Below are 12,896 nucleotides of genomic sequence, written 5' to 3' on the forward strand. Positions count from 1 at the left end.
TTGGAGCCAGATATTTTTTATATATATATTTTAGTTAACTTTAACTTCAATGTTGCTTCCCCAATCCTAGACTGGGTGGAGCGTAACACATGTTTATTGTTTCAATGTTGTGCGATAATTGTGTCTTATAATACAAATATGCTAAAAGAATGAATATGAAATGCTTTCACTTGTAAATTTGTCTCATTATTAATACATTAATTTAATTAGTTTTGGTTATTTATTTGTGCTTAATTGCTAAGACACCCTTCCTGAAAATTTAACTGCAAATTCAAAACCACAAAAATAATTGACCAAACAATTTCCATTTATTCCAAACACTTCATTTATTCTAAACTACATTATAGTTAATCTGATTCAACTTTGACTTCAAATGGCTCTCAAAATCATCCGAACAAACACTCTGAACACACATTACACACTGTGAGATTGAAAAATCAGATCATAACCTCATACGTAATTTTCACAGAAACTACCATCAGTTTTGAACTGTATACAATCCTACTGTAATCATCATAAATTACAGAAAGTATGAAGTTTAAAAAGAATTCTACCATTTTAAAAAACTTCTGAATTTACAGTTTTCCTTACAGTATTGTTTAATCATATATTCACTACATCTTCAACTATGAGCTTGGATTTGAATGAACCTGACATCCAACTTCAAAAATTGACTGAATGTACAGTAGATCATGTTGAACAAAAAAGAAAAAAGAAATATTGATCAGAATTATTGATTTTGGATCAGTATTTTATGGTAAATCCAGAGAATGCCCTTTCTGTAAAGGTTCCTGCAGGTTGTCCAACGAGTTCTGCCAATGGAAAAATGAGGAACCCAAATTGTTATGAATATCTATCATTCTTGTGAACTTATGAGACATTTTCACAATCCAATGTCATACCTAGATATTATAAAATAATAATAAGTCTTCATTATATCTAATTTTAGGTTTAGTGTTTTATTTATATTTGTGAGTTTGAGGTAGCCTGGCTAACGCCAGACCCAATTCTCGTTGAGACTTGGGTCTGGGAACCACATGTTCATTTTCTCGTATTTGAGGCGTGGTTTACGAATGCGCCGGCGCCGTTTATTGGGTGCTAAGAATGTCTATCAAATGCGCCTGTACGTAGCTTATAGCCAATCGTTTCCATTATACCAGATGACGTATGTAGAGAAATGGAACTACTTAGAACAATATCTAAACTAAAACTACTTAGAACAATATCTAAGGCTGCATCAAAAGGTAGCTTCGCGTCTGCTGCCATGTTGACTCCATAGATATAAACAAACTGCTTAGTTGTGTCGCAAAGATGATTGGTTCCCTAAACAAGGCGAAAATCAGGTCCATGGTTTCCAGACTGCCTTTCAGCGAGAATAAAATCGCGCTGCGCAAAGGCAGTCTGGGGAAACCCAGGCTAAGTTTGAGGTTGTGTCAGTATTTCCTGTGTATCATTTCATGTCAGAATAGTGTGTCTCATCTCCACTAGTGTGTGTTGTGTCGGTCAGTATCGGTATGTGAATCATCTCGTCCCACTTTGTCTCTTAAAATAACCCCCAGCTGCTGAAACAAAGCCTGAGACTGAACAGTTAATGCTGAGGACTGAACGACACAACTCAACAAAACATGCTAACAACAAATATATATGAGGGCAAAACAAGACCAGATCATCAGTCATCTGATCTGTGTGGGATTATGATTTTGCATATCTCAAATCAAACCAAAGTTTAATAGTTCTAATAATTCTGATCATGGGTGACAAAAGCCTGTTTTTTGTTTGTTTGTTTTTTAGCTGACAGAACCATGATAACATTTGGTTTGATTTGAGATATGCAAAATCAGAATCCCACACAGATCAAATAACTGGATGATTTGGTCTTGTAGTGCCCTCATGTTTATATATATTATATATTATACTAATGGTAGAAGGTTTTAAAGGAGTTAAATGTCAATCATTCCAGCCTCTCAAGATAGATAAGGAAACACCCTGGATGTCATGGTTCATGAATGCAGTGTTTCCTGCTTGTCTCGTGTTTATGTTGTTATACGTGTGTGGGTGTGTTTGTATGGGCGTGACCGGCCATCATTGTTTATCAGCAGATGAGAATGACCCGGGTGGAGGGATTACATATAGCTTAAATTCCCCTACGAGGTGCGGCCCAAAAGAGCTAGCTGCTGTTTTTTTATATTTATTTTGTCACTGTTTTATGGTCCTAGCACAACTGACGGCAGCGGATATTGCGGGTTCGAACCGCTGTAACGACCGAGCTCTTTAATGAGCCCTGCTTGTACGACAGGTGTTGAAATAGCCTACTGACGTAGTCAACTGTATGTTCGATGTGTTCGTAACTGATATCGAACTGATATGTTGGTAGCCTGGTTCATTTAAACGAGTGCAAATAATCTTAATATTATTTGTGAAGTATGTTATTGTGACAGAGTGGCATAATTATTTTATTTTCCTTTTTTGTCAGCTTTGTTTTTCTTTTTCTGTATTACCAAATCCATATCCGCTGGTGGTTAGAACCTTGATATTGAGGCTTAGCAGAAGGGGGAGTGTATTTGCTTTCTTTTGATATTCTCTTTATTTGGTGTGACACTTGCTTTACGTTTTGTTTACCCACTGATTTGCTGTGTTTGTCCCTTCTGTTAAAGTTGTCAAATTGTGGTCTCTTGTAACTGATGGTATTAATTGGTAAGCTGTATTTGAGACCTATTTTGATGTTTTTTTTAAGTGAATGATTTTTCTCTGAAATAAATAATTTTGTATACTTCTGAAAAGTCACGTCTCAGTCTTCAGTGCAATTCGAACCAGTAGGGTCCTTCCTTTTGTTGTAATTCTCTTTGGTTTAACTTCCTTTTTGGGGTATGTGTATTTGTTTACTTTCCTAGGTAGAGAAGGAACCTAGGTGGCGTAGTCGGGTATTCTTATATTCATCAAAGGTTACAAATGGAAGTTTAATTATATGTATGTGCGAGTGTTTATAGGTGTATGCGTGTGTCAAGTTTAAATGTTATTCACATGCATTCATTACTAACATAATATGTATTGGTATGGAGTTTATATTAGTGTGCATGTGTATTTCATATATGTATTTTAAACATCCAATAGTATACTATACATGTATATCCGAGTAATTTATAGGTGTATATGCACGTGTGTTATGTATGTATTGATAAAGCTGATTTGATTTAAATCCTACGTGGCGCCTCATAGTTAAAGGGTTAGTTCACCCAAAATTGAAAATAATGTCATTAATGACTCACCCTCATGTCGTTCTAAACCCGTAAGACCTCCGTTCATCTTCGGAACACAGTTTAAGATATTTTAGATTTAGTCCGAGAGCTTTCTGTCCCTCCATTGAAGCTGTATATACAGTATACTGGCCATGTCCATAAAGGTAATAAAAACATCATCAAAGTAGTCCATGTGACATCAGTGGGTTAGTTAGAAGTTTTTGAAGCATCGAAAATACTTTTTGGTCAAAAAATAACACAAAATAAGACTTTATTCAGCATTGTATTCTCTCCCGGGTCTGTTGTGAATCTGCGTTCAGGACTCCGCAGTGACGCTGCTGACGTAAGACGCTGATGACGTGTTATCTGGTGCGCCCGAGCTTCGTTTACAGTCTGAGGAAGACGCACGCTATATTCAAGCTATTCTACATTGTTTGCGTGGATATCATTTTTTTAATGGTGCGTAAATGTGCATGTCGCGGATGAGACACTTTTACAGCGTGCGTTTCCCTCAGTCTATAAATGAAGCTCGGGCGCACCAGATAACACGTCATCAGCGTCTTACGCCATCAGTGTAACTGTGAAGGATTGACAACAGACCCGGGAGAGAATACAATGCTGAATAAAGTCTTATTTTGTGTTATTTTTGGACCAAAAAGTATTTTCGATGCTTTAAAAACTTCTACCTAACCCACTGATGTCACATGGACTACTGTGATGATGTTTATATTAGCTTTATGGACATGGACAGTATACCGTATATACAGCTTCAATGGAGGGACAAAAAGCTCTCGGACTAAATCTAAAATATCTTAAACTGTGTTCCGAAGATGAACGGAGGTCTTACGGGCTTAGAACGACATGAATGGCATTATTTTCAATTTTGGGTGAACTAACCCTTTAACTGGTCCCATTGACTTCCATAGTAGGAAAAAAAATTACTATGGAAGTCAATGGGACCAGTAACTGTTTTGTTACTGACATTCTTCAAAATATCTTCCTTTGTGTTCAGAAGAAGAAAGAAATTCATACAGGTTTGAAACAACTTGAGGGTGAGTATATGATGACAGAATTTTCATTTTAAAGGGAACTATTCCTTTAAAGAATGGATATATTTAAGCAAAGTTGTTCTGATATTCAGAACAATAGTTCAATAAACAATAACTAATATTATTTTAGAAGAGTAACCAGAACAAGTTTTGTGGAAACTTTAAATATCCTAAAATAATCTTTCAGAACACAATCAATCCACTCACTGTCACGTACGTCACATAAACTATAGTGCTAACTGTTGTATAAAGATGAATGTAGTGGAGTATTTGTTTGACTACTAATATTATACATTTTTTGAGAAGTAATAATGTTATGCATTTACATACTCTGCATATTAACTTTACCCTTCCTTTATGTCCTTTACTCTTTTAAAAACAAAATTTAGAAATTTAATGAGACCCTGGACATGTGGGCCCCTAAAATCTTTCAACGGTTTGATGAATGCATCAAGTTGTGTTTTACATAATCTATATTTTCTGTGAATTGCAACCCACTGTTGAAATAAATGTTATTTTTTGTAAATCATGTGATGTCCACAAATGGGCGTTGGCTCCATATAAGTACACACCTGTTGATTTTTCTGTCTCTTAGTTCCTGAAGTGAGTTGGAGAAAGGATCACTGTTACAAACCAGATACACTGTAAGTTTTAACAATATAAGTTATGTTTACTGAACTGTTTACTGTATTTCAGAATTAACGTCTGCCTCCACTGATTCTACTAAAGCGTAGGACTATACTGTTACCCTTTTACTTGTTAAATCATATTGCTAATAGTGCGTGCACACTTTAACAATTAACTATGATTTGTGTAAAGAAAATTTGCTAAATATATTTGCCTCATATATTTTAGTAAAATAAAATAAGTCTATACACGTTTGCATTCTTAAATCTTTGTCCTTTTTTTCTGTTCTTTACGTTACAGACAAAATATGACTTGTTTACGACCTGAATTGGTCAATATCATTGAGCAAAGTATTCTAAGTAAAGATGGAAATCCTGCTCAATATCGTCTAAAAACAAGTTCAGACAATTTGAATCAATCTGAACCATATAAAAAAATGACCATTGGAGAGAGAGACAAAACCAAACCCCGTAAAACCATTCTGATGGTGGGAGAAACAGGAACAGGAAAAACAAAACTAATTAACACGATGATCAACTACATGTTGGGTGTTCAGAGGAAAGACAAGGTTTGGTTTGAGATCACAGATGATCAGAGTGACCGATCATCAGCTCACAGTCAGACCTCCAGCATCACTGTCTATGGGTTTTATCCACAAGAGAGTAAAACTGATCTAACAATCATCGACACACCAGGATATGGAGACACTCGTGGAGCTGAGAAAGATAAAGAGATCGCTGAGAGTTTCCTTAGTTTATGCACATCTACAGAAGAGATCAATGAAATAGATGCAGTGTGTCTGGTGATTAATGCAACACAGAATCGACTCTCTGACAGACAGATATACATATTTGATGCTGTTCAGTCTTTATTTGGGAGAGATATTGCTGAAAACATCGTCTTGCTCTTCACACACTCATCTGGAGCTCGACCTAAAAATGCTCTGATGGCTGTTAAAGAGGCTGAAGTCAAGTGTGCAGTGAATAAAAGGAATCAGCCAGTGTTTTTCCTGTTTGACAACCGTCAGTCAGAAACTGCTGTTGAAGAAGATGATGAAGATGATGAAGATGATGAAACTATACAGGAACGATCATGGAATCTCAGTTTTAGAGGAATGGAAGGATTTTTCAAGTTTCTTGAAAACATAAAACCAAAATCCCTGATGATGACTCGAAATGTGTTGCAGAAACGGAAGCAGTTAGAAGCAAATATCAATAATTTACAATCACGAGTTCATATGATGGAACTTAAGCAAAATGAGCTGAAACAAACTCAAGAAGCTCTGGAGAAGAACCAGAAAGATGTAGAAGAAAATAAAAACTTTGAGTATGAAGTTGATGTGACCTATAAAGAGAAGGTTGATATTGATCTTGGTTTAGCCTACAAGGCCACATGCTGCAGCGTCTGTGAGGAGAACTGTCATTATCCAGGATGCTTGTCCTTCACCCCTCTCTCATGGTGCAGAGTGATGAAAAATAATCACTGTACGGTGTGCACAAAGAAATGCCACTACAGTGAACACGTCAAAGAAGCAAAAGTATATGTAACAAAGACCAGGAAGGAGAAGAGGACATATGAAGAGTTAAAGAAGAAATATGATGGTAAGATTGGGAAATGTGTGTCTGTGGTCCAGCAGCTGGAAGAAGAACTGCAAGAATCAGAGAAAGAGAAAATAAAGCTGGTGATTGAAGCTTTTCACTGTGTGGAAACTCTGGAGTCAATCGCACTCAACACTGATTCTCTGAACACACTTCAGCACATTGATTTTCTGATTGAGAAGCTGAAGGAAATAAAGGAGACTGAAAAAGCTGAAATACTGGAAAACATCAAGAAGAGAGCAGGAGAAAAACATGGACCTTTAAAATATTTAAAAAGATATTTTTTCAAGTAAAATAAACTAATAAAATGCAAACCCTGCTAAAAAGGCTAGCACCAGCATATGTTGTGCTTTAGTGTCTAGTCCCGATCAGCAGAGGGGCATTCCTATATCCTTTTAACAACTTAGTTGTTTAGTGAGTAAGGTGTTTTAGTGTAGTTGCAAAATTTTTATTTAGCATGCAGGGGATCCTGGGTTCAAAACTTGTCATCTTAATTTGAACGCAGCTCAATAATCTGAAAATGTCACTTTCTTTTGCTTTTTATTTAAGCATGGTTATGCTGGTCTGTGATCTAAGCAAGATCTTTACCAAACCAGCATACACCACTCAAGACCAGTATGGAAAATCATGCTTTCCTAAACTGGTCTTATTATAAAATCTGATAAGAGTATCATGGAAATGTTTCAGCTAATTAAAAAAAGATGTCCTTTTGAGGGTGGACAGAAATGTTATCATTAATTGTAACTGCAATTGTATTTTATGAATCATTTGTCTATAATTTTAATACGTTTCTTTGGATAAAAGTGTTCTGCTAAATGAACTTCCAAAATGGACTGTTTAGGGACTGTTTGTAATTGTATTATTAGCACTGCCACGTTGGGGCCATATGAACAAACCTTCAGTTCATCGTCCATGACATCTATGGGCTTCACTTGTTTAATTTGTTGAATTTCTTTTTTAAAAACATGCTAATGTTTGTCTTATGAATGAGAAAATGCTAAAAATGAGTATGTCAATCATATTAAAAAAATAATTTAATTAATAAAACTGGTTTTGGAGCTGCATTTGATGTCTATTTGAAAATTATTTTTTTTCAAGCATACAATGAAAAAGTATACAGTATGTACAACATAAGACAATAATCGAAAAAACACTGGTGATCAAACAAATACAATTTCACCGCTGTTTGAAAAGGAGTGGGATGAAGTTTTTTTTATATATTTATATGTTTTTTTGACAGGGACATTGCACAACAAATGTGTTGCACAGACCAGAAATAGCTACAAGCTAATTTTCATCAGTAGTCCCTGGACAGAGGCAAAGTGACAGCAGGTTAATACAGTGGACAATGAGCATTCCCACTGATGAGTCCATTCACAATACAAAATACAGATAAAACACCTGCAAAAGGATCATCTCAACAAACATGCAATTGCAATACCAGCAGTATTTAACTATTTACAGTTCCCTTTTAAATTTACCTTCTTACATTTTTAACAAAACCCCAATTAACCAGTTTTGTGCTAATGATCACAAATCTGACCGTCTTTCAACCACTTCTTCAGGTTAAGTTTAAACTGTTGCAAGGTGCTACTCTCTCGCATAGTTAAAGGCAACGAGTTCCACATCCACAGAAGCAATTCTGTCCAAAAGTAGAGGACCTAAAGTTGACATAACAGTCTCCTCTGGAGGAGGCTCGCGTTGTTTTAAGTCCTGCCTCTTTACACGATTTCACAAACATTCTAAGGGGCTGTGGTGCCAAATCATGAAAAATTTTATATACTAAACTGACATTCGAAAACAAAACGAAATTGTCAAACGTTAATAATTTATATTTCTTCACAATGTTACAGTAGTGGTATGAAACAGGTTTTTTATCAAAAATTTTGAGTGCCTGTTTGTACAAGCTTTGGAGCGGCTGTAACGCAGAGTTGGTTGATAAACACCAATTTGTGATGCAATATTAAAATGTGACAATATCATCGCATGCATATAAAGCTTGGCTGCATCTCTGTTCATTTGCGGGCGAATATATCTGAACTGCGATAAATAATATTTTACAGTTTTAATCAGTTTTGAAACATGCTTTTTAAATGACAGTGTCCTGTCAAACACTACGCCTAAATACTTGACAGACTCTGCTTCGTGAATTCTAGTTCTTTTTACAATAATTTCCGGCGCAGAGTGAGAAGTATTCCTTATTGAAAAAAACGTGCTGACAGTTTTGCTAAAATTTAGTGTCAAGCATGATTGCACCATCCAATCTGAATTTTTTTCCATCGCTCCCTGGAGCACAGCTGCTGCTTTCTAACTTAATTTTGCATGGATATATATCACGCCGTCATCGGCGTACATTTGTACGTGAACTTCAGGACAAATAGCTGGAAGATCATTTATATAAACACTGAACAAGAGAGGGCCCAAAATGGAGCCTTGTGGCACCCTAACTGAGCAGTCTAAAAACGAAGACATAGTGCTCTTAATTCTAGTGCAGTGCTTCGTATTCTCTAAATAAGATTTAAACCATCGTAATGTCTCGTCAGAAATATTGTGAGCGGACAATTTAGATAACAGAATGTTATGGTTTACCGTGTCGAATGCTCTTTTCAGATCTAAAAACATGGCGAAAAATCCATGAACTACTATAATATGTAACCCACTTAATTATTTAAATATCTTTTTTCTTGTTCACTATATTTAACCTCCATATTTGACTTTTAAATAACTCTGTCATTATTGTTGCATACTCTTTATAGTTAAATTATATTTTTAACATAATACAATAGTATTATATCTTTATACAATATTATAATGTCTGTCCCCATTTAGGAATATGTATCTTGTTATCAGTCAAAACTTCAACCATTAAATTATAGGCTCATATCTGTTATATATTATACATTCTGTTTCTGTTTCTCTACTTTTCTTTTAAGTCAAGCTACAGTCGCTTATCAGCTGTATTAACATCACTAGATATCATTGTGTTTTCTTTAAAATTGTCTGGTTGGGTTAAAATGTTAAGAAAGAGGTTAAGTCTATAAAAGAGGTTAAGTCTAAGAGGTTAAGTTTGTTTACCTGGCAATTTGTCATAACAGTTTATTTTCCCCTTTTTAAAACACTTTACAGTTTTTAGCAACTGCTTACACACGTTTTCAAAACTAAGTCTCCTTTTTTCAAAACTCTACACACAATTCTCAAAACTGCACACACAAAATGCAAAATGCCTCACATCTCCTTCAAAATGCAACACTGCATTCAAAATGCCATAAACACATGTCAGAATGAAGCTTTTGCATCAAATGGCAAACACTTCTTTCATAATAATACATATTTGGATATACCATGTAAACACTGCTGTTCTAAATCTAACGCTCTTTGGTCTTATATCTACATTTCAATACAATGTTCTACAGTGAAAGTAATCTGCTGGGGTAACAAGTACACCGGAAACGCCAATGCAATGTAGAAACAGAAAATATTTATTAGGCCAAACATTGCTGTTGTATACATTAGCATGTAAACCAAAAGTATATTTGTAACAGTGGTGGGCCGTCAGGGCCAGCAAGGCCTTCTCTGCTGGCCTAAACACTATGAGAATCACTGACTTGCACTTTAATATTTTTTTATTTTTATGAATGAGTATTAAATTATTCCCAATAGTCCGTTCTCGTAATTTCATAGCTTTTCTCTTGTTTTCGCTGCTTCCAGTAGTGTATATTTATTTTAGTGCTTTTATCCAATCATATTTCAGTCATCATGTGTTGCCAGGGTCAAATATATCTGCTTCGAGGCCTTCAGAATCGATCGTGCGGGCGCCTGTAGCTTACGTAAATGAATGGCAATGAAACTGTTGCTTTAACCAATCAGATAATCGGTCAGATTTAATCAGCCAATCAGATATCGAGTTGATTGCACCGGGGCCATCTAGCAGGCATACAATAACGTAGGCATTTCCACGCCCTTTGATTGGATGGTCAGAGCGTCAGCGTGTACTATTACAGTATTTCACAATTGCTAAAACACATTTCTTGAAACCTTCACCCATATTCTCAAAACTTTAAACACAAAACCCAGTCTTTAAACTACATTCACAAAACCCCTGACTCTTCTGGCAAAATCAAACACTTGCCTCAAAACCATTTGATCTGTGCTCAAAATCAAACAATGCTTTCAAAACATAAACACAGCCAGTAAATATATAAACACTCATCAGCATTCATTAGACACTACATCAAAAAATTGACAACACAGCGTCCAGGGCATGTAGTTACAGAGAAAAATGTTTATTGCATATAGAAAATAATTTTGCCATAAATAAAAGTAAATAATTCACACAACTAAGTACAGCAAATATATTGCATACTGTAAGTACTGCAAGTAATACAGTATTTAATTTCTGTATTTTCAGCATAAAAATAAAGTAAGCCCAAAGAACAAAGACAACTCTAAATGAAAAGCGTATTACACAAAATATTGTACAATTGCAAAATCAAAGTCAATGAGAGACTCATTCTGCCTCAGCATCCCGTCTTCGTGCTGGGTCCGGCCAGAGGACTTCGTCCACATCACATGCAATGTTGTCCCTTCCTAGGCAACGTGGGAAGAACCCTCTCGTGTGCCGGATCCAGCCTTGACAACACTCCACACCTATGCCATCACAGGCCAAATCCATTGCCTGTAAAAGATTTACCCTTGTATATGGGTTACGGTCATAGACCTTCCATCGACACGCAGAGAAAATCTCTTCTATTGGGTTGAGGAAAGGGACATTCACGAATCACTGTATGATGTTGAACCACTCACGTATTCGGACACCACGGTGAAAGCTGACATTGTCCTAAACCACAACATAGACAGGATGCACTGCCTGCTGATGATCCTGCTCACGTTCAAACAAAAGACCATGAGACCCGAAGACCACCCAGAAATTTAAGAAAATGGTCAGTGTTGTATGGCCCCAGGGTTGCATGACGGTGGAGAAGTCTTGATTATGGTGGCCAGAGACAATCTGGACAAATTGTGTTGTACTCTTTGTCCTGCTTCCCTCATTGTCATTCCATGAACAAGAACATGGTCTATCACAGTTGCTCGAATTTGATCTGAAATTACTATTCTTGGTCTTGCTCTTCGTTGTCCTTGCACTCTTCCTCCTCATCCACCACCTCTTACTCGAACTCTTCCTCCTCTTCCTCCTCTGCCTCTCACATTGTTTCCATCCATTGTGGTATCAACAGTCAACGTACCTGTCCACCTGTACTGGCTTATACTCTAGACAACTGATTTGATCATATCATTAGAAATAAGTGTAAACAATTTTGAGTTGTTGTGTGTAAACGATGACAGCTGTGTTGTAGTTGTGTTTAACTTTTGCCACATGTATTTACCATTTTGCAACACAGAGCAAAATGTGTTTTAGTGAGTAAGAATGTGTTTAGAGTTTTGCAAAAAGAGTGGATGACATTTGCAAACAGTGTCTTAACTACATGAACTTGTTTACGGTTTTGCCTACAAAGTGACTGATTTGACAAATGGGTTTAGGCCACTGAGCATTGGGTTCAGAGAATGGGGTTTAGTGTTTTATCAATTGTGAAATACTGTTTTACTGGTAGTCAGAGCTAGCTAACCGCATCTGTTGCGAACTGTGTAAAATACCTGTAGATTTAATCGTTTTTCAACCCACAAATTAATGTTTATTTCCTTCCTCGACCACCAGCAGGTTCAAACCTACCGGAAAAAATTCCTTATTCAGCTTACGGAACTCAATCGATCTGTCCGGGTAAAAACAGAACAGACTGCAATGTAAAGTTATGCCAGGACTGATTTTGAAGGCAAAAGTCCCGCTGATCTCAATGATATTGTTCAAAAATCTGTGTGAGAGCTTGTGTCGGCTGTAACGTTACACATCGTCATGTTTTGCGGTGTTTTCCCTGTTTAACGTTACTGCTTCTGTCGAGCGGACACTCGCAGCACTAAAGCGAATTAAAACTTATGACAGAAATACGACGGGACAGACTCGACTTTCAGCACATTATCCTCGATGGAAAAGGTTGCTGGGACTGAAAAGCACAGACAACCTGTACAACCAAGTAATTCAGGATGGATTCAGGATGGATTTTGTGTAAAAAATAATCAGTTTTGGAGAGTATAATGCATTTTTTGTCCCTGTTTTTGTCCGTGCTGAATATGATTTTCTTCCTAATTTTTTTTGTAAATTTATGATCGAAACAACTTCTTTTTTTCAAACATTAATACTTGTAGCCATTGAAGGATAAGACAGGGATGAGGATCCGTTTCTGAATTTATAATCGGAATGCAAGAACCACTGTACACAAAAGCCGAACTCACTCGCTCGTTTCTCTCTACCCGGCCTTTCGCGAACTCACCAC

The 12,896-nt window shown here is 36.4% G+C and overlaps 1 protein-coding gene across 1 annotated transcript; it reads left to right on the top strand.

Annotated features, from left to right (window-relative positions):
* Window positions 1-4,879: 4,879 nt before the first annotated feature.
* On the top strand, window positions 4,880-7,573 carry LOC306992515 (uncharacterized protein). The gene is made up of 2 exons (XM_079601484.1): window positions 4,880-4,929; window positions 5,213-7,573. The coding sequence occupies exon 2, from the start codon at window positions 5,220-5,222 to the stop codon at window positions 6,801-6,803; it is 1,584 nt and encodes a 527-aa protein (XP_079457610.1). The 5' UTR covers window positions 4,880-4,929; window positions 5,213-5,219; the 3' UTR covers window positions 6,804-7,573.
* Window positions 7,574-12,896: the final 5,323 nt, after the last annotated feature.

The sequence above is a fragment of the Phoxinus phoxinus genome (genome assembly GCF_949152265.1).
Source record: "Phoxinus phoxinus genome assembly, chromosome: 24".
NCBI classification, from domain to species: Eukaryota; Metazoa; Chordata; class Actinopteri; order Cypriniformes; family Leuciscidae; genus Phoxinus; species Phoxinus phoxinus.